Source organism: Halyomorpha halys, unplaced genomic scaffold (assembly GCF_000696795.3).
Source record: "Halyomorpha halys isolate HHAL.00 unplaced genomic scaffold, Hhal_1.1 Scaffold251.1, whole genome shotgun sequence".
NCBI lineage: Eukaryota > Metazoa > Arthropoda > Insecta > Hemiptera > Pentatomidae > Halyomorpha > Halyomorpha halys.
The window spans coordinates 1,430,959-1,458,374 of record NW_027106674.1 but is presented as its reverse complement, the minus strand read 5'-3'; the positions used below and the strand labels follow the sequence as shown (position 1 = coordinate 1,458,374).

General features: G+C 29.9%; 1 protein-coding gene across 4 annotated transcripts in view; it reads left to right on the top strand.

Moving 5' to 3' along the window:
• Dyrk2 (Dual-specificity tyrosine phosphorylation-regulated kinase 2) overlaps positions 1–27,416 on the top strand; it is a 279,497-nt gene that overhangs the window by 95,280 nt on the left and 156,801 nt on the right. The window contains exon 1 of one of the 4 annotated variants that reach the window (XM_014419783.2): positions 17,998–18,269. The exons of 2 other annotated variants lie outside the window; for them this stretch is intronic. In XM_014419783.2, the coding sequence (XP_014275269.1) occupies positions 18,235–18,269 (35 nt within the window). In that variant the 5' untranslated portion in view covers positions 17,998–18,234. Of the gene's footprint in view, positions 1–17,997; positions 18,270–27,416 lie in introns of those variants that run through there. One more of the 4 variants, XM_067045037.1, reaches the window with a different exon arrangement.

Sequence of the window (27,416 nt, the reverse complement as noted above, 5' to 3'; positions counted from 1 at the left end):
AAATTATTTTAAGTTAAAAAACCCCAGCTGGTACCTCTCATACATATCAGGTTATTAACTAATCATTTGTCTGAGTAATAATTGAGGCAGCCTTGCTACTGGTATTACAAAAGTGAAACTTCTCGAAATGGAATAATGTACCAAAATTTTATTAGTAATGATGTTTCTCTCATAGCTTAACGCAGAATAGTAATAATCAATTCCAGAATAATTAAAATTAGAATAGAAACCCATTTTCTAGCAGGAAATTATTTAATATTGTAATAGGAGAGAATATGATAACAGGATCTTACACAACCCAAATATAGTTACTTAATCCGAGTCGTAATTGTTAAGCTACTGTAAGGCCCTACTATCCTACTATACAATATAAAACATTTCCTTCTAGAATTGACCAGCAACTACCCCACCACTTCCGTTTCATCTCGCGTCACGGAATCAATTTACTCCTATATAATTTTGTTGTAGAAACGTTGGTTAAGAACTATGTATTTCCTAATATTATTTTACTTTAATGAATATCATTTTATATATTTTTTGCTTTTAAATGTAAAGTCATTCGTTAACCGTCGAATTTCCCCTTTTCCCCACACAGTTGATACTTTTATCCACCTTTATCTCATTGTTTCACTTTCCATCATTCAGAAATGTGGGTTTTTTTTTACCTTTATTTTATCCTTATTTTCTTTATTTTCGTGTACTGTATTGTTATATTTATCTTTAATCTACTTTTTATTTGTTATTATTTTGTTTTTCATATTACCTAATACTTTTTGTATTTTTTGTTTATATATACTTTTCGGTGTACATCTGATTTTTATTTACTTTTTTAATTTTTCTATAACTTTAACATATTTGAAATAACTTTTGACTACTCTTTAATACATGATATCTATCCTCTTAATTTGTTATATTATTTTTTTTGTTAGTATCTCTTTTTAGCCCTGAAGTAGGAGGAAACGTTGGCTTACAATAAATAGTTTTTTTTTATTATTTGAATTATTCTGACGGCATCCGGACCATGTTCCTAACAACCAGGACCTAAAACTATTTTATTGTTCTTCTTGGACACAACCCTGACACTCTCCTTCTAGTTGCTCCTTATATCCTCAATTCGCGTTACTTCTTTATTATAATATCATCGTGCTGAAGAATGATACCATTCCGTAACTACTCCTTGAGAGGCTTAGTGTTCTAACCTGGGTACACTGTTACTACACTTGTTTCAATCTAAAATTATTTTTGGACAAATCATATAGCTTTCATTTTCGAAAACCATACGTCAGCTCTAGCTCATATCCCAAGGGCTCCATTTGACATAAACGGGGCATACTCGTAGATCAGGCCTCCTTAAGCTCCTCCTTCAACATGATTATCCCATTAGACCCTGTTAAGATTACGCCTAAGTGACAGAAAGCCCATATAAACTGTTAGGGAAAGGGGCTAAGTAACTGTCCTTATAGGCTCTTTTAACTCGTTTCTCTTCTCTGAACCCATAATTGAAAAATTAATTAAACACTTATCCAATTAATCACTTTATAAGGAGGATTTTAGTAATCCCCTATTACTAAAATAGTAATAATTTAGTCCATTTCTAAAGTATTTTTAGTATCGTGGATTTTATATTATATTTTATGTAAAATGTATATTTAATATGTAATTATATTATTATTAGTAATTATATTATTAATATAGTATATTAAAATGTAATTATAATGTATATTTTAGAAAAATGCCAATGTTAGTACATATTCCTGTATCAATAAAAGGAAATGTTTAGATACTGCTTGGTTTTTAATTCTGGTTGAATTTAATCTCAGTACCAAGGCTGCTAATTCCGTGTTCGCCTTACATTTTTAAACATACATATTGTATTGATTTTTTAAAAATATATTTTAAAGATTACTTTAGTTATTAATTAGGTCTTAATTATTGTTAGAGATTAGTTTTTTAAAATTTATTTATTGATTTATACATAGTGATATATTTACAACCAGTAAATTTGTTGTTAGTTATACAATGGTATGATATAGACTTGTGATGAGTCTATCAACTGATTGAACTCCAATAAAATTTCTGTAGCAGAAGATCTCGATGCCATCTTATTTTCAGATACAATATATTAGTTAAAATATTTTTCTTGTTATTCTGATAATTTTTCATTATAATAATATTTATCATCATCATCGACAGAATAGTTACTTTTGTCAGTACTATTGCAAATTTTATTATAAATCCATATAAATATAAAATGAAGACTTATGTAATAACTCGATTTTCTAGTTTTTCAACTGTAAATAGAACTATATGGTATGGACTTTCCCACAAGATCATATAAATCAAAATCAAACAAATATTAGTTAAATCTCTATTGATAGTTTTGAATTATTCTATGAGTTTAAGCTTTAAACTCATTTCGCAGCTTATCTTACGTTATGAAGTCATGAGTAATGGTTTATTTATTTTAAATTAAATATTTAATTAATGCTTTCTTTAAATAAAATTATTATTGTTATTTTTATTATTAGTATTTTTTTTTTTTAGATCTCTCAATTAAGCTTTCATCTATTTAGATACCCTTTTACCATTTGTGTCTGGTACTGATGTGCACGCATGAGAATAACCAGCTGCCGGTAGTGGCAATGCTAGCGGAACGAAATTAAGGAAACCATAGGCACCCGCTCACGGTCTATGATGTATTATATAGTTATGTAGAGTATTTTTTTTTTTTTAAACAATTTTATGGATGATAAATTTAATTAAAATTGTCTCATTCCTTCTTATTGATTTATCAAAGTAACTTTCTCCAGGTTGGCTTAGGTAATATATGTAAATAAACCTATGAAGTGTTAGAAAAATGCAGGGTTGCAGTCATTTGTAGGGAAGTACTATTACTTGACCAACGGATGAGTAAGGAAGTGATTTGGTCAGAATCATACTCGACCGCAAGATTTTTCTCCAGCGTAGGGTATCGACTTTATGATTCTGAATAGACACCGGAGGGCTCCCAAACCCACAGTGTTGACTCACAACTACAGTAACAGAATAAATAATAGTCACTGCCGAATTCGAATCCGGGTCCTTGGATTTAGTAGCACGGAGTCTTGCCTCTGAGCCAACCTCTCTGATATTTATATATCCCTAATGTGAATCATTCAGAATGTGCCCATATATAGATGGCCGTTGTTAGTATCAATAAATCGATAATAAAGTTGTACAATAATCCACAATATCTCTATATACATTAGAAGCTCATGCTATCTCACCCGCTCATCATTAATCCCCAGGAAGGTAGAGGACTGAAATTGGGAACAGATGTTCCTTACGAGTTGATTAGGAGAGGTAGTAATGTTCCATTGCCATGTTTTGTGATCCATTGGCAAGCGACCTTATCGATAATGTCTTTATGGTCTATTTAAAAAAAAACAAAAAAAAAAAAACAATCCGATAAGATAGTTCACGAAAAATTATAATAAAAAAAAGGCGAATGTTTGAAGTTCAATATAATTATGGTTATAATGGTCTAAAATTTATATTTATATATAAAATATGCATACCTATTTATTTAAATTTGTATAGTTACTCCAAGCCAACGGCTATCTTCTTCAGTTTGTGGTAATGTGGTCAATTTAAATTAGAACTAAACCAACAATGATACATATGTTAGGAACTCAATGTAATTCTGGCGTCTAGCACATTTAGACTCCAAGCTAAATAAGCTAAATGCTCAACTAGTGCATTATATTTGATTATTCAAATTGAAATTTTGTGAAGTATATATATATATATATTTATTATGGCGTTTAATGTCTCATTATATAAACTCTCTAGGCAATAAAAAGAACCAGGATGAGATAACTGCTTCGAATGTGGAGAAACTGGACGTTTTGGCGGTTTCTTCTTCACCAATAATTTGAAATCCCATAAAGTTGTAGCAATAATCAAAAATCTCAGTTTTCAAAATTGTTTGGAAAGCGGAAAATTTCAGAAATCTGGTAAAATATAATTGTATTGTTTGTAATATTTTTTAATGGATTCTCTTATTTTAAAGTAATCGCTCTCCTTCATGCCATTTTAATCTCCTTCATCCTGTTCTCAATCCTTCCTCGATCCGTTTAAATTTATTTTAGCTGTGAATTTATTGGCGATGACTGAAATAGCTGCGAGCAACAAAAGTCATTATATCAAGGCTATGTTGAAATATTTAATGGAGTTTTATCAGGGCATTGGATAGGACTAAAGTTCATGGCTATGTAACAATTCATTATTCAACGACCCGATCCGGCCAGTGAGGGTCGAAAGGAAGATGAGAAACTACAGTGAGGTAGGAAATTGGAAGACTTCCCCTTGGAGCGGGGCGAAGCAGAAAACGTCTATCGAATCCTAAAGCACATTGATGGCTCTTAAAAAGGAAATGCGGGAAAGCTGGTAGCTGTACGAAGGTGTATTATGTAGGCTGCATTGGAGGTCGTTCTTCATGGCTGTTCCTCATGGCTAAGTTTTGGTAATTACATAATAAATAGTCTCAATTCGAACAAAAGAATTGTGTCGATAAACATAGAATTAGAAATTTACATTCATTATTCCCAATACAGACCAAGGGACCGTTTGGAGAGTCTGAATGACACATCCTCTTCATACTATATTGGAGCATGGTAGCAATTTGGAAACATGTTTTCTTTACTTTCGATTCAGTAATTTTCACTTTCTACTTCTTAACTATATCGAATATAGTTAGACGTAGTTTCTCTGAAGCCTTTCAATAGCCAGTATTCTGGAAATATTTGATTTTTTAAATTCTTTACACACAATTTTGACCTATAAAGTGCTATATCAAACCTATTCCTTGCTGATAGAGCGCGTACACCTGATACATTAACGACCTTCAACCGATACAGCCTTTCGCTCGTTTTCACCTCCCGCAACAGGCTCTTGTTATTCAACAGTGACACCGAGCTCTGCTTTTCGAGAAAGTATCCTTTTCGCGCGAAGTAACGAGTCCATTGTGACCAAGCCGGCGTATCGCTGCTCTGCTCAAGCGTCCAATCCTAATTGCGTTACTGCTAAGAAGGGGGGAGGGATAAAAAATTACCCCAGTCGGTAGGAAGTCGATAAATCGATGTTGTTTAGCTTTGTACTGGACCCTAACGCGGTTAGTAACCTCACGGGGCTTTAGCATAAAGGCCTTATTTCGTTTTCTTTTTCAATGTAGAAGATGGCATTGTTGATGTCAGTATGGAAAAAAAAACCTTTATCGTTTCACAGAATAATCATTATTTGTTGTTAAGCTTCTTTGAATCGTTTAGCTTTTCAATGCGTTATAATTATAGTTCCAGAATATCTACAGCCATGCATTTCATTATTTAGCTTTATTTAAAAGAAAAAAACCAGTGAACACAACAGAAATAAGCGTAGCATCACTTATCATCCTACTTTGAGTACAAATTAAATCCTGGCTCCTTTCAGGAAACATATTTCTGTATTATTCAATCTGGCAATCAGTTTGCAAACATTAATTAATAATAGTACTCGTTGCAAAATTTAAAAGTTTTTCTTCTGAAAACTGTGGTAGAAGTACAAAAGTAGAACAGTTTACTAAAGCTTCAATTCTGCTCTCAATCATTTATTCTGATAAAAATTGACATAGAATCGATATAGAAAATTCTAAAAATGATTTAAGTTAAGTGAAAATGAAAAAAATAACTATGATGACATGGAATAAAAATCAGACTGGCGAAACGGAAAAACGCACTGCGCATGCGCCCTATATTTAAACTCGTGTTAAAACAGAGGTCATTCCCTATTACCTTATACGACTTTACATGTTGCATATTAGTTTTGCTATACGACTTCATCATTACCTCCATTTTCGGAAATGTTTTTTTAACCTGGAAAAAATATTTTACTTCATATCTCCTCAAGTTTATTCTTATACAGTTTATATTTATATTTATCCAATTTTCAGTATTACTAAAAATATGGGATGGTTAATTATTTCAAATAAACAAGATTAATGGAGCTTTAGGGGAGGATTTTTTAAAAATTCGTCATTAAACCCTGTTTCAATACTTCAAACTTCAATACTTGAGGATAAGGCCTTATATTCAAGACGGCTTAATTGTTTGTTTTTTTGTCTTTTTAGGAAAAATTCTAAAAACATGTAAAAATCGTGAATATGAAGTGAGACTTTTGTTTGTTTGATTTTATCGACAAAAAAGATGCTTTAACCATTCACCTGCCCTAAATATGTAGTTTCAGTTTCGTACTTTTTTTTTTTTTGAGCTAAACTGTTCACTTAACACGCGAGACTTGAATATTATACTCTGGGGAACCTCAAAAGGTTTTTTTTTTTTTTTAATTTTCACGAGTACAATACCATACAACATATTCCATGTATAGTTAAGAGAAAGTAATAAACAATTTTAATGTAATATAGTAGCAATGTTACAATGCTGGAGACACCTGGGAGCTGTTGCTTTAATTATAAGTTAAACGTCCATTATTGGTAATCTGGAGATATCAGCGCTTGGAATAGGAAACAAAATAAATACTAAATCCTATGTATAACATTATTACATGTCCCGAATGAAAGCAGCACAACTTAAAAAATGTTTTTGTAAGAAACAACATGGGACACAAGGCTGAGTTGTGAAGCCCTTCCTGTTTTCCTCAACACATGTTGCTGGTGTAACATCTATTGTGTTTATTAGTTCGGGGTAATATTTGAAGCCTGCCTACTCTTTGGGATGATGGGGATCCAAACATTGAAATTTATGATGTTCGAAATGTTAAGTCATGCATCTTTTGTTAGTTCTGGATATGTGATATATAGACATATGTTTCCATGTGTACAAATTTTTGTTTACATGTTACTGTTGTGCTTGAAAAGTGGCACATGTTCCAAAAATTGTTTTTTTAATTTATGAGCCTTACATAGAGTTTACCGTAGACTAAAGCTCAATGTTTTACAATTCTTTGAGGAAAGTCTGCAGGATGACCGTAGTAATGAAACTAACCACTGTCGACGGTACTATCTTTGGAATACGCCCAATTCTAGATAACATCATACCTTTTTTATTTTTATACGTGACACTATTTAAGCAAAGCAGCGATGTATAAATCCTGTCCTTTCAGTTTATTCAAAGTGGTTTAATGAAAACACTAATATTCGAAAATTGTAGTAATTTAATATAATAAATAAATATAGAAAAATAACATAAAATTACATAGCATAAAATATTATTAATAAAAAATTAATATAACGTTATGCAGTTTACTACTGTGAAATGAATTTGAATTATCACAAAACTTAATTAATTATTTGAAAGATTAATATCATATACCCGAGTTATATGATTGGTTATGCTTTGAATACCAATAGTTTTCTTCTAATTTTATCAAAAGTGGTTTTATAGATTAGGAGAACATGAGTTCATTAGAAATGGTGAAAAAAATGGCAGTATGTCTCTTTGAAATTAAGTTTTTAAATCTTTAAAAATTCTGAAATATTTTGTTTTTCTTACCCTTCTTGTTTGTGATACGATTTTTAGCATTGGTGGCGTGTATCGCAAATACCAAACGCATGTCTTTGTCTAGCAAATGGTTATGCCAAGCAGTCTCAAGAGGATATACATTTCCATAATTGTTTATTATTATTTTTTTTTTTTTTGTATTTTTCGTTTATATAAATATATATGTATATATATTAAGCAACAAGATATTACATGTTTATCTTCATTCTGTTAAGCATTGTCTAATTATGAAAATATTATTTCAAAAGTGAATTAAATTTGTTCGTAGATTTCATTCATTGATTCTTATTTAAACTTTTTTGTGTGGAAACTACTGAAAGTGAATTAAAATACGACATATTAGAAGGTTCAGGGACTTGGAACCTAAATGCAATATTTATTTAATATTCATTTTAAATAAATTGGAATATAAACTCGTAATATATATGTCATACAATTGATAAAAATAACTGATAAAAGTAGTGATATAGAAATAAATATACAAAAAAAAAATAATAACAAATAGATATAAAAAATTAATACATGTATGTAAAAATAAATAATAAAAATATATTCAAAAATAATAAATTATTACTAAAAGTACGGAATTTTCTCTAAAAATAAAATTGAGTTAGTGATTTTATTCTTGTACTTTTGAACTACAACTTATGTATGCGTATATACACTTAGTAGTAAAAAGTAATAAAACCTCTGTCGATAAATGCATAATGAATTAATAAGTTTCTTATCAATGCATTCTTCCTCCAGCCCTGTCCTAAGAGATCACCTCCGTCCAGCTTTGCAACTACAGCTAATATATCTACAGATTCCAAAACAAATGTTTATTATTAATACCGTACCTGAACTCCATTGGATATGAAATTACAAGAACTTTGGATCTTAAAGATACATCCTCAGTTCATTATAATCTGTTGTCCTCTGATCCCTCCTTGCAGGGTGGCGGTTGTAGGCTTTGGATCGTAACGATTTTAGCAGATTGAAAGGCTGGGTCCCGGTGAGAGGGTGATTTGGTTGTGCAACGACGCGACGTCATCTTCGGTCACGACCCGCAAAGGTCAGACTCTTGTCCTTTCCAATTTGTTTTCTTATGTGGCTTTTCTTCAAGTGGCCCTCCCACCATTAACATGTGCATTACCCCGGGGACGTGTGGGCTATTCTCGAGGAACGGTATTTTATTGCAGGTTCGTGGCACCGATTCCCTCCCTCCAATGCACCTCGTCTCTTCCAGCACTTACTCCTTCCAAAAGCCCAATTGCCTGGAAAGAATTTGATCACGGTTTTTCAACTGGCGAATTCCTCGCTATTCTGCGTCCTCTCGATATTTTTATAAACGATTTTAAACAATTGAGGAGTTTTCAAGAAAAAATCATATTAGACAATTGTGAAAAATTATTATTTAAAAATTGGTATAGAAGCATCTCATGTAGATTAGTTAATTTTTTATTAAAAAGATTGATCTATTAAAACTCTTTGACTAAATGAAAATTGAGATTTTGAAATAAATTTTAGATGTGAAAATTTTTCTTTCTAAAAAAAAATCTTGACTTTTAAGTAGTGGATCTATCAACTTTTGATCTTCCTGATAACTAGTAAAACAAATATATATTTAACCAGGTAAAAATTGCATTTGTGGAAACTACAACGATATTTACGGCTTTAGTTGTGATCTTCCTATTTTTTTAATTTCAATTGTGACATGATTCCAAATTCATACATTTCATAGAATAGTTTTATAATAGTAATTACAAACTAGAGGTGTGTAAGACGACTCTACTTGTCGGATTCGAATCCCAAAGGGTCACTCTTGCCATAGACAAGGTCTTTTGAACACGTTCCTACGTTCATTATGTTCGCATACTCAGTGATGGAATCCTTTTCCTCAAATCACATTGATTTTAAGAGTATTGGGCTCAATGTATTGGCTTTCTTTGAGGGAGTTTACGATTCGGGTTTCACTTCGAATGCCCTGTGTTTTTATTAATGTTATTTCCATTTATTTCATTTCTGTTGGCCAGTTCAAAGACTGCCACAAGTTTTTTTATCTTTGGTATTGTTAAATTTAACAGGTACAACAAGTAGGTACTTAGATACATAATTGCTACTATATACATACATTATAATTCAGAAAATAATCTGGATTAGCCAGATTTTGTAGATAACCATGAAACTAAACACAGGAGGTTAAGATTTTCCAACATGTTGTGGTTCAGAAAAATAATTTGAGATAAATGTTGAGAGAGAAGGTATAGAATGTGTTGTACGTTTCAGAGTCATATGACTTTAAAAATATATTAAAAACTCAAAGAGAAACTTTTGTTTTCAAAATAGCTAAAATTATATTTATGACTAGCTAAGGTACTGTTAAAACAAATATCGTCGGGTGAACTCTATCATGACCTATTACAACTATGTATCCCAACATTTTACAAATATCGTTTTGCAAACAAAAATTTCATTAGGTTAAGTCCACAACATTTTATAAATAGAAACCAGTTGTAAACGATCCACAACTGGATCAGAAATATACCAACTGGGCATCTGGAAAAATTCCATTTTATAATGAGGTCAGTTCATATATTCATATATAAGTATATATAATACATATTCATATATTTAGTTATTCATATCTAAGTTTCTAAAAAAAAAACTGAGTTGACGTTACCAGAGCATAGTGAAAACTAATAATTTTTGTCCATAAAAACTAGTATACAAAGTACGAAGTACATGCTCTCATACTTTTTGTTTCACAGTTGTAAAAACTAATAGTGGCATTGTAGCAGTTGAAAAGTAATAAGGCAGCATTGTACAATGAATGGACTCGCAAAAAATACTAACTACAAAACAAATATTATCAGTTTATAATTTATTTTGAAACAGAACTTTGGTTATAGAATTTACTCCTCGATGTAGGATATACATCTAATCTAGTCAATAATAACTTTGAATTTGCAATTAATTTAGAAGACTCACTTTCTAGCTACTTCCTTACATAAGTCTGGTGTTGTTAGTTTTTTAATTAACGGATTTGATTTTGTATTATGTTTGTGGCGAAATTATAAAAACTAGATTTCTCATTATAATAGTTGCTTATATTAAAAAAGAAATTAGCTTGTCTGATCCACAATATTTTAACCCTAGTAAGTTTATTAACTGATTATCTGAATTAGCTACAGCAATAAATTGTTCTTTTTTCTCCATGATTTTTTTTTTATTGTTGTCAGGGACCCGGTGCGATCCCTGATTTTAATATTTATTTTTGAAATGTTATTATTTAGCTATAATTTTCTTTTTCTTTTTAATACTATTATCACATTATGTCCTTCTTCTTTTTTGACGTTATAATTGCTTTTTCTATTTAACATTTTAAAATTAGTTTGATAAACTACTCTAATCGCTTTTACATTCGCATACCTTATTCGTCTTCCTATAACGATAATTATTAGGCTAATTTTTTTCCTATCTTGATTACATTATTATATTAATAAGCTCTTCCTACTATTAGAAAGTTATTATTTTAACACGTATTTTAGTTATACTTTTCCCGCCTCATCCAGTCAATTTAAAGCAATCAGCAATTTTTTTTTTATTATTTTAATAAACTTTTGAGATTAAATACTGCTTATTTTAATTTTGACTTATTTATTTATTATTTCCTATCTCCTGTGTATTTTCTTTTGTTATGTTATAACGATGCTCATTTCTTTCCCTTCTACTATAATCTTATTATATATTAAGGAGTTGCCATGATGATATCGTATATTAATATAGTTTAAGTAAGCATTTACAAATTAATTAATACCCACCGGGTAATGAGGTTCACTCTCTATTTGATTATCTAACCCAAAATTTAAAAGAAATAAATTATGATATGTTCGGTTGTGATGTTTCCAACGTAGGAAGTGGGAGGGGCTGAGCTTGGTGCAATTTTCTTAAATATCTCATTTCCTGTTAGTTGTTAACTATCGATGAAATTTGCGTGTTGCGTATGTTAGTCATATCATTTATTATTAGTGTATAAACCAAAAAAAAAGCTATAAAGCTCGTCAGAAATTTTTGTTGTCCTCTTCTGTAGAGAAATCTCTTAAGGTTTATTATTAAATAATTTTCAGATTTCTTTAAATAAACAGTAATTTTGTTATAAAGGCAATGAAATAGATGCATTTTCGTACTATACTTTTGCGTACCTAACTTATTCTAGGATGCCACGACGTCCAGTTTGAGAACTATCAGCCTAAGTCATTATGTTACCTTAGCAGGTAAAAATCAAAACCTATGTTATGCGACTTTTGCAATTTTATTACATTAAGTAGTGACTTTTATCTTTAAAAAATATATATTTTTTCTTGTGAGATGTGTCTTGCTTACCTTCCCATAACTTTTATACCCTTCATTAATTTTTCAAAGTCTCTACTTGGAAATGGATACCTCTAAATGGATATCAAATTTAATATCATTTGTAGAGAATATTTCTATCTGTGATCTTTAAGAGTTTGTCTCAAAAATCATCCTCCTACATCTTTTTATTGTTTTTCGGCAATTAATAAACTGTGTTCTAAATTCAGATGATTTTGTAATTGTTTAAGCTTAAATTTTCTGCTCATCTAAACATTTTACCAAGTTATTTTCTTAAAAATTATCTCAGATGAATGGGGAATGCAATCTAGGCAAGAGAGAGGAAAATAAACTAAAACTTTAATTAATTAGGGATGTAGGCGCATAAATTACGGAAGGAGTTCTCAGTTCAAAATGCAAGCCACGCTGCCCCTGAACGTTGTTTATAAACCGTGTTGTAGCTCCTTGCAGTCCAAATAAACAACAGGCAGACTTCCGGCGGGCAGTAACAATGCCTGGAGCTTCCTGTACCATCAGCTTCCGGTTATCATATTTACCTGCCCGGCCGACTCTACATCCTGACCCAGCCCGTACCACCCCTGGATTTCGGCCCTCGACTTCCACTTCTCTTTCTAGGATGTTATGACAACGGAAAAGGACGTTACATATACCTCTATGATAAGCTGTTCATTAGTCCTACCGCCTTAAGAAACTTTCTATGTGTCCTTCATACTGAATGATTTTATCTCTATAATAAATACACCTATTGCAAATAATAGACCGGGGATATCACAATAATGAGATTTTTGATATGAAAGATTGAAATGGATAGTTCTGTTATTTTTTTATATTTCCTTTGGATTCGGATTCGTTTCAGTTGGGTTATTTTCTACGCAATTTATCTAAACATATGTAGTTATATATTTAAACATCTATTCTACGCAAAAATCTTTGTCATTGGCTACAGACTCTCACACAATCTTAAATTTCCTTGCAAAACTCATGCAACGATTTGCGATTGTAAATCCATTACTCCATCTTAAATTGTAGCTACTTGTTTAACAAAGACCTTGATAATATTATATTATTATGTCGAAATTGAAATTATGGCAAGATAACAAACCAATAGTTGTAACTTTAGACTGAGATTTTTAGTTCATTATTTTTCGTGTTTGGGAAGAAGACGGGAAAAAAGGTAAACCTAATAACACCATGGTGCATTGGAAAGCAATAAAAGACATGCATGGCGACCATGGAGGTACTATGTTTCAATGAGCTACAACCAACAGATTGCCTTTTATCTCGCCAAGACTTAAATCTACTCTATCGGACCCTACAGAATCCTTTTATTTGCCTCTGTTGGATCAGTGACCGTTCACTGCCTAACTCATAAAGCTCGGAGATTACTGTGTTGTTATTATGTTTACCTAGTACAGGTCATGCAATTCTGCGTTGTTTACCCTTCTGAACATACCGAGTGTTCTACCGTCTCGGTTTCTCTAGCAACACCTGTCATGCAGTGTAGATGCTTACTGAGCATTACATAATATTTTAAGAGCATGGAACAACTTGTGATGCTCAAAATTCTGAGGTTTTTGATATTTTATTTGATGTCAGATTGACTTTTAAAATATAATTTTCCAACCTCGGCAGTCCATCGGAAGTTTATTCTTTTCCACAAAACCATGGTTTCATCAGTTTCACATTGCATGCTCAATATCCTGAATATATAAAGTAACTGTTTTAAATCACAGAAAATTTTATTAGAGCTCTGTAAGTTTAATATTATTAAAAAAAGAACAATGCTTTTAGAAAAACTGTAAATTACATAGAAACTGCTATGCATACGAAAAAGATTACTAAATACTTTAAAAATTTAATTTAAGTCGCTCTATTTGTTGCACTAACAAACGGATGGATGTCTAATAGTTCCCGAGCAGTTGAAATTTTGTCAAGATGACTTTTCTCTTTTTGACCAAATATAGTAAAATATAAAATATATCGTAAAAAATTTGCTGCTCTAATGTGATAAAAATACTTAATATTGATCATATTCCACTAATTAACAGATAATGAACTATAATTAATTTAATTAAAACCTCTAATCCTATTTATTAGGGGATCGTCTCAAAGAATGTCGATATTCAATAAGTAAATTTAATATCTTTATTCAATGAAAATAAGTGAATTTGAGAAAATTATCATGTCAGAAAATAATTCACGTATACAAATCATTCAGCCGAGCTAAATTATTGAATATCGTTTCCAAAAAGATATCTTATTAAAAAAACAAAATTAGACTAAATTTGTTTTTATTATAAGGATAAGACGGTCTGGGTGGATCTGAAAATAGTAAGAAAACTATTTATTGATATTGCGTTTCAAACACACATTACCATGTCATAAGGAATTCTTTCTGAAGTCAGGCGGTTGACAATTCACCAGTATCTTGATGGCACCATTTGTTTTAAATCATATTGAAAGTTATTTTATCTCCAACAAAGCCACCAAACAATTTATCAATATAATGGAATTATAAGAAAACGTTTTTAAAAATAAGTTTACACCCTACTTTATATTTATTGTATATTCATATGTTGAATAAAATTTCCTTAATAAATTTTCTTCGAAGCCAATTGCGTTACCCCTAATTTTTCAGGGTGGTTATAGTATCGAGATTTTTAAAATTTTGATAAAATTATTGGTATGATATTTTTTTAAAAATTAATTACGACTTAGATAAATTAATATAGTAGATGTCAGGTATAATTCAAAGATTCACAAAGAGTTTTAAGTTCAACGGTGTTTAAATGTTACAGATATTTCATTAAAAGATTTGATAACCTTGTTGAATTTTACTTATAAAGGAGTAATTTTCGTTTTTTGTTTAAAATGAAATATCAAGATGTATATATTCTACAAAGCGATTATTTGTTTACACAAAGATACTCCTTTCATTTTTGACATTTGCTAAGACTGAAAGAATGTCAATAGCGGAGGATGGTAATGGTTGATGGTGGATGGAGGGACTGAACAATATAAAGGCTCGTACCTCCTTTCTCCTCCCTTTGTGATAAAATCCATTTCATCGCCTGCCATTGTGGTCACACTCACCTCGTCTCCGCAAAGATCCTTATCCATTTTGTGAAAGCCAATTAAACCCCCTCATGGAATAAATAACATTCTAGGACCATAGATCAAAGGTATTAATGACCCGTAGGTAAGTGGAGCAGTGATAGGTAAGCAATTAGTTAGCTAATTAATGATCGCACTAAATTGATAACGCTAAAAATATTTTTATATATGGTTAAAATATTTCGCAATATTATTTAGGGCAGCTGTTCCCAAATTTGTGGTACAATTATCCTCAGAGCGGTGCATTGCAAAATAAATGCTAGGAATCATTGTGTATTTGTTATTTTAATTGTAATTTTATTCTGTTTTTTTTTTAATTTGAGAACGGTGTAGTTTATACTCTTGTAAAAAGTTGATATATCCCTGAGTTCAGCGGCACACACTTAGGGAACCACGGATTTCCTGCGTCTGTCCTTAAATTCAAACTCGGGAAGGGGATAAATTATACAGCTCAAAAGGTAGCGAGAAGATTTTGAGAATATTTTTTTAAGAGGTTAGGAGATTTTTTTTTAATTAACTGTTTAGCATCGTACAAAAACGGAATTTTAGCTACAACCTATGATGAAAAACACCACTAAACATAGACCACTTCCATCTCATGCTCCTTTATGCACCACAAAAAATCTTGGTTTAACAAATTTTTCCTAGTAGTAATCCGCTAGCCATGTCAGTTGTAATATTTGCTTTTTAGTTAGTTTATTTATATGTAATTAATTTTCGTAATTTATTAAACCAGTGGTTTCCAATTAGATGTTTACAGATATCACTTCGTCCAGTCGTTACAATGGCTAGGGCCTCCTAAATCTTAAAAGTTGCAACATTAGTTTCTTCTCATTGGTATCTAATAATTACCCTTGCATTATTATAATAAGAATTTAAAATGCAAGTTTTATTATGAGTACGGGAAAGACATGAAGACATATTTTGAATTATTTGAAAAAGAAGTTCTTTAACAAATAAATAGATACACTTCCATAAATATGAATATTTTCTAGATGGGTTCTTCCTGTACTCTCCGAAACTTTTTAATTTATTCATTAGATTGTATCAAAAATGTTTTACAATATCTGTGTCTTGCAGGAAAAATAAAGTGTCTCTATTTTTCTTAAATTCTTAAATAGCAGTTTAAACAGCCGTTTATTTTCAAATAGATGAGGAGAATGCTATAAAAAATCAATATATCCACTTTATCTATAGGTATTAAAAATTATCATGGGAGCATCTGATATAAATTAGTTAATTATTTATTCCAAATGCTGTTTAGTAACACCTGTCTGACAGGGATAAATTTAAATTTTGACTTAGTTGTAGAATTTTTACTTACCAAAAAAAAAAGTTCTACTTTTCACAATTGGATAGATTAACTTTTCTCATAAAACTCCTCAGATATATATCCTAATATACTTAATTAATATCTAATTATTGGAATCTACGACTTGGCCAATATTTTTCATTCAATTTATTATAATGTTAGAAAAATAATTTTCCCATATATCTCGGAAATGCTGTATTTAACTTCAAATTTATTCAGGTAAAAAATTTATAAAGTAAAATATTTGTGTATCTTGGTGAAAAATTACACATTACAAAATGATCAATCATGATTTCATAGAGGAAAAAAAACATTAAAATTAAGAGTTGTTCCATTCTATAACGTCTACTTTTCTATGAGTATTGTTAGAAAAAATATTATTTACATTTCGAAAAATGGTTAGTATTATTTAATTAAGTTTAATTCCCCCCCCCCATAATTTCAATTTGAATTTTTCGGAAATTTCTTGATTTTGAACTAATTTTTACTAATAAAAAGAAACCTATTTTTAATATATATTTGGAATGGTATGATCTAGTTTTGTTTACTAGAATACTCCTGAAATTATTAAGGTAGATATAAGTATTTTTCATTTAATCAGGTATCAAAACGTTAAAGAAAGACAAAATGTAAATTGCCATAGGTTTTTCGAAAAATATTTTATAATATTTGAGCTGTTCATTTGGTTCTTGAGTTACGTTTATTGTAACTGAGATATTAACTAACATAAGAGGCAAAGAAAGTGACCACGCTTGAAGTTTTGGCTTCACTATTCTCAGAACTGGAAAACCATCCAGTGTTTAAATAAAGTGATTTTTCTTTAGTCTACAGATTTTAGTTTAAAGATGAATTATTTCTACTAATAAAAAGAGGATAGCTATTATTTTACCTTTCAGTCATATTTTTTATTTGAATTTATATTATCAGTTCGGTAAATTAAAAAAACAAAACAAGTAATAGTTAAGCTTTTTTAATTTTTGGAACCTGTAAATGTTTAGGTATATCATTCCTTTGTTTATGTAATGCTTTAGTTATAAAATAGACTTCTATTGGGAAAGATTATAACAGTAAACATTATTGCGTAAGTAACACTTTATACTTGGATACAAATACCAATCTGAAGAAATGATTGATTTGATAAATATTGAAATTCTTTTCATGAGATACCATTGTATATCGAATTCCTATTAAATATGAGAAATTAATAGCAAATTTTATTCTTATTTTTCATTCATAAAATAGTGGGTTAAATTTATTAATTTTGTAGACAAATGATTAGCCTAAAAAACAAAACGATTGAATAATATAAGTTAACCATGCTTTGGTATCCAATTTTTTATTGTGAGGAATACAATCCTTATTGACAATTAATAATCCAAATTTTTTTTTACTTCTAAATCGTAATTAAAATATAACTCGATTTGAAGGAAGTAGTGTGTTTTAATGACTTTCTGGAGACTGGTATTAATCAATACTCATTTAATTTTAATAACCACCGTATATTTTTTTCTTTTTTACCAAACGATGTATAAATATTTAAAAAATTGGGGTTCAAATGAGGTTTAATTATGAACGAATTTACATTTTGAGATAGAAGCTTACAAGCTTTCAACTTATGAAGACGCCATATTGCTTTATCATCAGATAAAGGGATCTTAAAGATCCAGTAGTCAGTCACTAATGACTCAGTCGGTATTCGTAAAAGGCCGCTCACAGATCGTTCATTTTTTGTTGTGCCTCGTTCAAGTAAGCCCAGTTCATAAACCTTAGGTTATATTTTTTACCCCGAAGGCATTCTAGTTTTTGAATGACCACGTGAATAATGAATAAGACAAAAGAATTCGATGGCTCCATGGGACTTCTTCGAGACTGAAAAATAAATATTTGTATAAATTCATTTCTGAAAAAAACTTTTTCACGCCTATGTTACAATATATGCGAAGCGGAATTTCCAATGAGTGAGTAAAACAATAATATTTATTCCATTTAATGCTTTAATACTAACAATGATGTTTAAGCTTAGTAACATCGTAGGTTAAATTTTAATTATTTTATTTCTTTTTCTTTAAAACATTTCTATTATTTATTCAAAATAATATTTCTGTCAATTGAAGGATGACATCTAATATGACAACAGGATTTTCCATGATTGTAATGAATCACTCTAAGGATGTGGTTGAATGAATCAGAGTGATGAGAGATCTAAAAAATAATTAATAACGTAATTCGTTGTCTTGTATAAATTTTTTTTTTGCCAACATTGTTAATAAACATTTGAATGATAAGAAATTTACTGAAAATTAAAATAGATCTCAGAATTCTTATATTTAATCGTTACAGAATGGTTATTGTTAATATTTTTATATACATTTAAACTTAATATTTCAGTTGGCGTAAATTTCTTTGCTTATTAGAAAATAATTTATCTTTTATCACTTTTCGATTTACAAGAGTTTAGAAAGTTAAATAATAGAATATAGTTAATTCTGTCTAAACTATTATAAAATATAATAAATCTTCTAAATATTTTCTTTCTGCCTATATTTCCGGGTTATCTGAAACTTTTATAGATAAACAATATTATCACTACTGATAAGATGTTACAGAATGCGAGATATCTGGTTACCTACTGTAACTTGTTGATATAGCAATACACGATGGATGTGAAACATTGTCAATACTCATAACGAAATGCATTAACCTTGGAAAGAGGAAGTAAAATACGATTTGTATAATACAATCGACTTCAAATAGCGACTTGTCATATTGATTAAGTTATTGTTACTAGATTTTATTTACATTTAATGAGGTAAAGTTGTTTAAACTTCAAACCACAAATTGAGGTAAATACGAAGATTTATCTTACTGTAAAAATAAGAAAATAGATATCTCATTGTATAACATACCTGAGATTGTACAACAAAAACAGATATTATTGGATACAGCTATTTGCTGAGATGTTTGTCAATTGACCGATTTGCTTACTTATTATTGAAATCGGAGTTTGCACCCGATCAATACTGCATTAATGCTAATTCGTCAGCAGAAGACGATTTTTGCTTACTATAAGCTGTATACAAAATAGTGCTTTGATAGAAAGGTCTCTGTAACTGAGCTGAGAAACTGGGCCTTGGACATCCTATCCTATATTCTCGAAGAAATATCCGCTCTCGTATATCATTTTTCTTTTGCTTCCTTCCCGCAGTGACTCCTTCATGAAGATATAAACTTTCTCGGCTCCTTTTTTTTTTTTTTTTTTTTTCCTAGTTTAATATTTTCTTAATTTCTCAACAGATATTAAACGTTATTAGGTCAGTTCAATAATCTATTTGATAGGAGAATAAGAATTCAGGGAATTACCAATTCATACCTTTTAAGTTCATTCAATAGAAAACCTTATTGAAGGAAATTCTTTTATAACAGTATAAAAGATAATTATTTTCATAAAAAAACATTTTATTTTAAATAATCACACCAGTGAAAAATCATTTAAATTTTTTTTTTCTAGGCCTAGTTAAATAATTATAAACAACATTTTTGTTTTAATAACTGATATAGGAACAAGTACACAAAAAAAAAACCAAAAAAAAAAACCTAATTACGATGGTTTTTGACCGATGGATTTCTTCGAGTGGTTTTTAATAAACAAAATTTTTCGACTGTTTTATTGAAACTTGGAAACACCTGTATAATTTTTTAATCAATGTTTTCAGCTTTTTTTTTTTTTTTTACAGAAAACCTATTCGGAAACGTAGATAATATCATATTTAATATCTCATAAAAACGTAAAAAATCTTGTTATGACGTCATCGTACTAAAATTTTCATAAAATGTGCATTCTCATTTGTATCCAATTAAATTCTTTATCAACTAGTTATATAATGTACATTTTATTAATTTTATTAAAAACAAGGTAGTACTTGAAAAGTTTTTTAAGTTCAATTGAAATTTTTTTCCAAAAAATAATACATTTGCTGGTACTTGCAAGGACCCATTTCCACGTGACAGATATCTGTCGTTAAAGTAATACCATTTACTTTTGACATTAAAAATGATTAATAATAATGAGACAATATGACAATGCTCATTGTAAACCTAACCTCGCTAACAGTTCAACTTTGTGAATGAATGATGAAATACTAGAAACGACTACTTTTCCAGTAGACGAAAAGGAGACATGAAATATGAAGTGTATAAGTTATTGCTGTGAAGTTATAAGGTACGATAGTTCACTACCAAGACGTCTACACGTGTCAGTTGCTTGTCACGCATGCAGTGCTACCTACTTTCAAGCTAATCCTGATAGGACGATAGTTCTACCACGACCGCAGTCATGAAAATAGTGGTAATGACCACTATCGCTGTCCCTAGATAAAAGATAACAAAGCGATCTAATAATACACAGAGATAAAAACTGTAGAAAAAAAGGGCATTTGGTCTCCCTAGTTCTGTTATCAAACTAAACAAAGGTTGGTTCTGGTACCAAAATATCCAAATTATCAGGTCAGAATTTAGAAACAGACAAATTTAAAAATAATCTCTATATTAACATAACCAGCATGTTTTATTTTCAACATATTTTAACTTCAACTGGAAAACAGATGCTGATAAAGAAGTGAACTGATGGGAAAGAAACAAGAGATGGCTGGGGGAGATAATGAACGAGGCAATTTCGAATGGTGGCCGGAACATGCGGGTAGGGCCATTCTCATACAGAAAAACATTTTACATTCACCTTTCAGTTAGTAAATAATTTCCAGAAGTTCACATATGCTTTTATTCAATTGAATTCAACTGAATTTTCAAAAGTAAAAACTACTAACAACGCCCTCATAACAGCTAAACAAATGTCCCATCCAAGCCACCTCTTAAATTATAACTTAAGATTTAAAACTAAAATTAATTGAATATTTTGCCTTCAATCGTTACTGAAATTTTAAAATTACTCTGTGTCATTTATTAGAATTGAATTGTGATAAAAGTGTTATTTTAACAAAGTTGAATTATTCCTTTTAGGGTTGAAATTTATATTTTAATGTATGAATTTAGGGCCCTGTTGCTAGTAATGTTTTATATTGGATAGATCAGGTTTGCTCTCATCGGTATATTTATATAGTATATAAATATGGTAAAAATTAAGATGAGGTGTTTCTCAAAAGACTGACTCATTTATAAGGGCGTACCAAGGATCAAAAATAAGGGGGGGAGCAAACCTTAGTCCACAGGTTGTCAAATTTCAAAACGGAAAAGGTGAATGAAACCAAAATTTTAAGAAAATTATATATATATAACTGTAGCAGTGCTTTATTAGGTATTACAATTAGTATTTTCTTGAAAAAAAATTTAATTTTTATTAAATTTATATATTTTTTCACTTCTAGGGGAGGAGGGGCTATCCCTCCTGCCCATATTAATTTATTAAATTAATATATTTTTGTATTTCGGGGAGAGGGGAGCAGCTACCCCTCCTGTCCCCCTCTGGGTACGCCCATGTTTATTTATATCCAATGTTATTGAATATAGTTTAAATCAGATTTTTCATATTTGAAGGACCCCCACTCTAATCTGAAGGACTCATATATCCTGAAGTGCCCGGTACTTCCCTCTTCGTTAAATACGGCCTGAATTTCAAAATGCCCTACACTGTGTAAATAACTTATTTCGGCCATTATCTTTATATACTGGTTATATTACATTTACCGCCCTTCTTGGATATAATAAATTATGTAAAATTAATATGACTATTGGTACGAAAATATAATTCATTTCTGAAATCTTTTTTTATTGGGTGAATTTCAATCTATAGGTTATTAATTTCTGGGAGTTTATAACAAACCTTATCATACATCTTTATCGATTATTTTTAATTTCCTAGAGCTACGTTTCGGACTCTTTCATCTAAGATCAACTGTGAATATAAGAGAATATCGCTGCAACCATCATTGAATCAGAGTCGAGTTCAATTAAAAAAAAATTGATTAATAAATTAATAAATTAAAGCTAAAATAGTATGATTAAGAATAGCATAGAATTTGCAATAGGGAATATTCAGTGTAAATACAAAATAATCAGTGATTTAAAATGAACTAAGGTAATTGATATACGAAAGAGTCCGAAAAGTCGTTCACTGAGGCATGGGCGTAAGCAGGATTTCACCAATGGGGAAGCAGACCTCAGCCCATTACACACACACACACACACACACACACATATATATATATATAAAGGTAAAAGAAAGATATGTTACTCCCCATTCCAAGAAATACCCCACCATTTTATTGCTTCTTCATAAAATAAATTTATTACTTTTTAAATTTTTATTAGCTTCAATGACAATAAATTATTGAATATCGAGCATAAACTTAATTATTGTATATATATACATACAATACACACAATAAATTCAAAAATGTAAGTGGTGACGAACAGATTTACTATGAGAGCATCAGCCTTCTAAGATTGCTGGCAAAAATATTAACCACCTCTTCTACAATAGTTGCCTTCTGAAATTTATTTTCAACAAACATTCTGAGATTATTAAAATGGCAAACTGTAAGTTATAAAGAATAAAATCTAAAAAAGTTCTTTTCTGTTCGTTTCCTCCATTATTTTTAGTGATAAGTATATGAAGAATAATTGTGCTCATTGAATTTTACCCAAGAATCGATGTTTATCCATCTTATGCCTTCAAGGTCGTGATGATGTCAACTCAACAATGTTACCTTCCTAATTATAGCATATTTGCAGAAATGAATCATCTATCTAATAAGTTTACTTCTTTCTTTTTTTTATTTTTCTTGTGCCCCAAAAATCTAGAGATGAGCCACGGCTCCCTCTTGCTCTCCTCTGCCTGTTAACTTACTTTTCTTAACTGTTGGCCTATAATCAAATCCGACCTCTTTGAGCGCAATATGGGGAATATGGTTTAGTGAGGTTTCTTATAAATTCCTTAAATCAATCCAATAAAATGAAAAATATAGAGTTAATTTAAAAACATCAAAAATCGGAACTAATAGTTTTATGTTTGCTTTAGGTTGTTAAATCTTAAGGATAAAGTATATAATTTGATTCACAGTAAAAATTGCATAACTTCTAATAATAATTAGCACACCTACAAAATACTTTCACATGGTTATTAGACACACTGAAAGTTGCAATATCTTCCGAGTTTTTTATATATTGACGATTATGACACAGTTTTTTGAAATGTATATACATGGTATATGTATTTTTTTTTAATCAGTACTTGGTTTGTATGTTTACAGCCATTTTAGTATTTTACTCCGTTTGGATGACTTAGCCAATAAACACTTGAGGATGAGATAAATGATCCAACTAAGCGGATTAAGAGTTGCAGAATCAGAAAATAGATTAATGGCTAGTGGAGCCGGTTTACTAGGCACGCGAGCTCTGTTTACTTTCTGCAGATGATGAATTTTATTTATGTCTTTTTTAGTCATAACCAAGACTTAGAGTTTTACATAAATGAATATTTTCGTATTTAAATAAATATTTTGTTATTGTTGACGATTAATAAATTTTTTATCTGCTTGAGAAATATAAATTAATTATATTTAAATATTTTCTCATTCTATTCTTATAAAACAACAAGAAAACGAGACAAAAAAATTGCAATGTCAATTGAAAACTTGGAAATAATTATTCTTTCCAAGCTCTCGCGAATAATTTGGAGCTAATTCTGTTTCCACTTGTAGCTGAAATCATATCCAGGTAATATTGGAGAAGAAATCAAACAAAAATTTGACGGAACGTTAAACGTAAAATCAGGCAATTCAATTTTATTACGGATCAAAAACAAGCTTCTTGGAATTCTTTTATGAAAAAAGGGTTATTAAGAAATTAAATTATAAATAATCTTTATTTATATTTAGATAATAAAGAAAAATAAAATATTTAACTCCTTTAGAAAGTTCATGTTTAATTGTGCTCTAATCACTTCATTGATTGGAAAAAAGCTTATCACAATATAAAGTTGTTTTGACGTAATCTTAAAAAAAAAAAAAAAATCAAAAAATTTTACATTCAATCATTTAAAAAAAAAAATTATTTGGAGTGTGGATAAATTATGTTTAGTATAAATTATAAATTTAATATTGCATTATTTAATTGTATGTTTAAGATTAAAAAATGTTGTCCTTTATGGGGTTTTATTTATTAATACAAACAAATATTCCACGTTTTTCGTTAAATATTTGCTATTTGTATTAATCCCTATATGTTGCTGTTTATACAGTATATAGGGAAAGTATTCCAATTTTGCAAAATTTTGAATTCCAGTTTTCGACGGATACACACGTTTTGAAAATTTGAGAAAAAGTAACCATGTCTCGCAAAATGGTCAGTGTGTGTGGTATGAGCAGCCTAGCTCAAAAACCAAAAGATACTGTTATATCCTTAAGGTATTACAGAAACTTTTTCAATAATTTTTGTTTCCTTTTTTTGATACATTCATTCACTAGGTATATCAATGTAAAATCAAGTGATTTTTAATATCAGGTAAGTTTTATCTTCATTGAAATTGTCTTACAGGGGTTAGTTACTGAATTTAAAAAAAATTCCAAATTACCTATAATTTTGTTTATTTAAAATAATCAATCATCTCTCTTTTGTTAGGAGTAATAAAAATTAGATAAATATGAACTAAGAGAGAATTTGGTTAGTAACTAAAGCACAAATACGGACAACAGTTTGAAAAACTGGACAGTCGAAGATAGTCGAGTGTACACGATTCATACCGATGTACAGGATTTAATAACATTTTGTGAAACACTTGTATTTTGGGTAAAATAAAAATGATACCCGTTTTCCCATCTGAAGAAACCTTTAAAAACAAATCATCTTTGTAACGGAGTACTAATTTATTTTTTAAAATTTTATACCATGAAATAGTAACTGATCCGTCCCTATTTGTAACTGTCATTATTTATGAGCTAATACTGTATATGACCTCATTCGTATGCTTATCTTTTATCTCCTCTTCTCAGCTAATTCCCTTATAATTATGGTTACATTTTATACGTTTTTACGCTTTTTTATACTTTAATTTAAGTGAGGTCTAACCCCATACATACCTACTTTAAAACAAAAAAAATAGAAATATCTAGTGTATTTGAAAATGACAAAGTAATGAACTCATTGAAATAACAGTAAACTGAAATTTAATTTTGTAATTGTTAATTGTTAATAGCCACGTGAGTTAGTGTATTTTTAAACTTTTCCATTTTAATGAGTAATTATTATTTTAATTAGCTATTCATATCCCTCTCGAAGGCCAAGATCACAGTAATTACCCATTCTTCGTGTCTTGGCTTTGTTTGATAAACATATGTAAGTAATAAGGGAGTATAATAAAAATAAAAAATATTAGTGCTTCACAGCATTCGTTTGAACGAAGCATTTTTAAAAATATGTACATTGGTTGCTTTAGCCTCGACACGTGCATATATCCCCACGTAGAGGATAATCAAATATACTCATATAAGATATTTTTATCGTATTTCCTCCCAAAATAGTAGACGTTTGCACTGAGTCGAATGTCTTCGGAGGGGAGGAGTGCTTTTTAAATCCGTTGCTCTACTCCTAGGGCACGTTTTGGGGAGTTTCGTGGAAAGCCTCATACACGGTACCACAACTTGAAATTTAGACAGCTATACAAAACTGAGTGTTTTCAGGATTTAGGAGCATCTGAATGTCAGTCATTATCCACCAAAAGCAATGAATACTTCAGATCATTCTTCTATTATAACAGTTTTTTTTTTTTTTTTGTTCTCACGTATCTCAAAATTTCGACGCATGAATTTTCATTCAATATCAGCAATAAATTAATCTACCAGTGCCAATAGCTCTAAACCAATACACCACCACTTTCATGTTTTACAGTGCCCGGAACATTTTGTTAAATCTTTTCCTGGCTTCTTCCACAAAAAAAAAAAAAAAAGTCAGTCAATCAGATAGAAATATATTAAATTAAGATTCACCTTACCATAACTGTGTTCCAGAATTTTAGAATATTTAAAAAAATATTCTTCAGTAAATTCAATTAGTGCCTATTGATCCATTTTTCCTAATAATAGGTATTTCCTAGAAACCCCCCTCCCGAAATTTATATTTTCTGAGAATGATTCGGACAGTTCTGGATTGATTTCTTTAAATGAACGTTTTTCCATGTCATAAGTGAGTTTTAGGAATTTCCATTTAATTGATTCAAAATCCATCCATCATTAGAAATTAAAAATCCCCCCCCCCCAATTTACTTGAGTTTCTTTTAAAACACTTTACGAAGAATTTTCATGACCATTTGAGCGACTTTCCGTCTTTAACACGATTAAAAATCATTCATCATCAAATTATGATCTTTTACAGTTGGATGGGCTCCCATTAAAAAAATTATTAACTTAAAAGCAAAAGAATCTGAATCAAAATTAAGATGATTATTCTTTCTGAGTATACGAGAATTATTGCAAAATAATAAAAAAGGTTATTAGAAGCTAGTACGGTGGTATCATTTTTATTTTGATGTATTTTACTGAATTTCACAATTAAGCTCATATTTTATTCCTGTAAATATTTAGTTTCTGTTCAACTTCTCATTAATTAAATACATACGTATTTATAGCAGTAAATAAAGTTTTACTTTTCTTGAATAATTTGGGGAATAAAAAAAAATTTTTTTAGGTACTAATTTCATGTGAACCCCTTATATATAAATCATCCCTACATTACTAATTTGCAGGTACAAACTAAATGAAATTTTGGTATGTTCAAAATTTTACCGTGTCGAATTTGTTTTTAAAATATTTAGGATTTTCGTCAACAGACCGTCCAAATTAAATTAGAGGATGGAAAATTTTAATGTAAATTATGTTGCATTAGGAGAAACACTTCTTTTTGTGGTCTGAATTTTTTTTCCACTTCCGACATTATTCTAGGCTCCCATACATTGGGAACATTCATTTGTATGTGAATTGAGTTGGTTCTAGAGAAGTGCCTTTTGGGGGTCACAACTTTTTTCTTCCCCAACCATTTTATTTAATTTTTTACGAACAGTAAATAATATCTGAAAGTCTAGCTTTACACAGTTATGA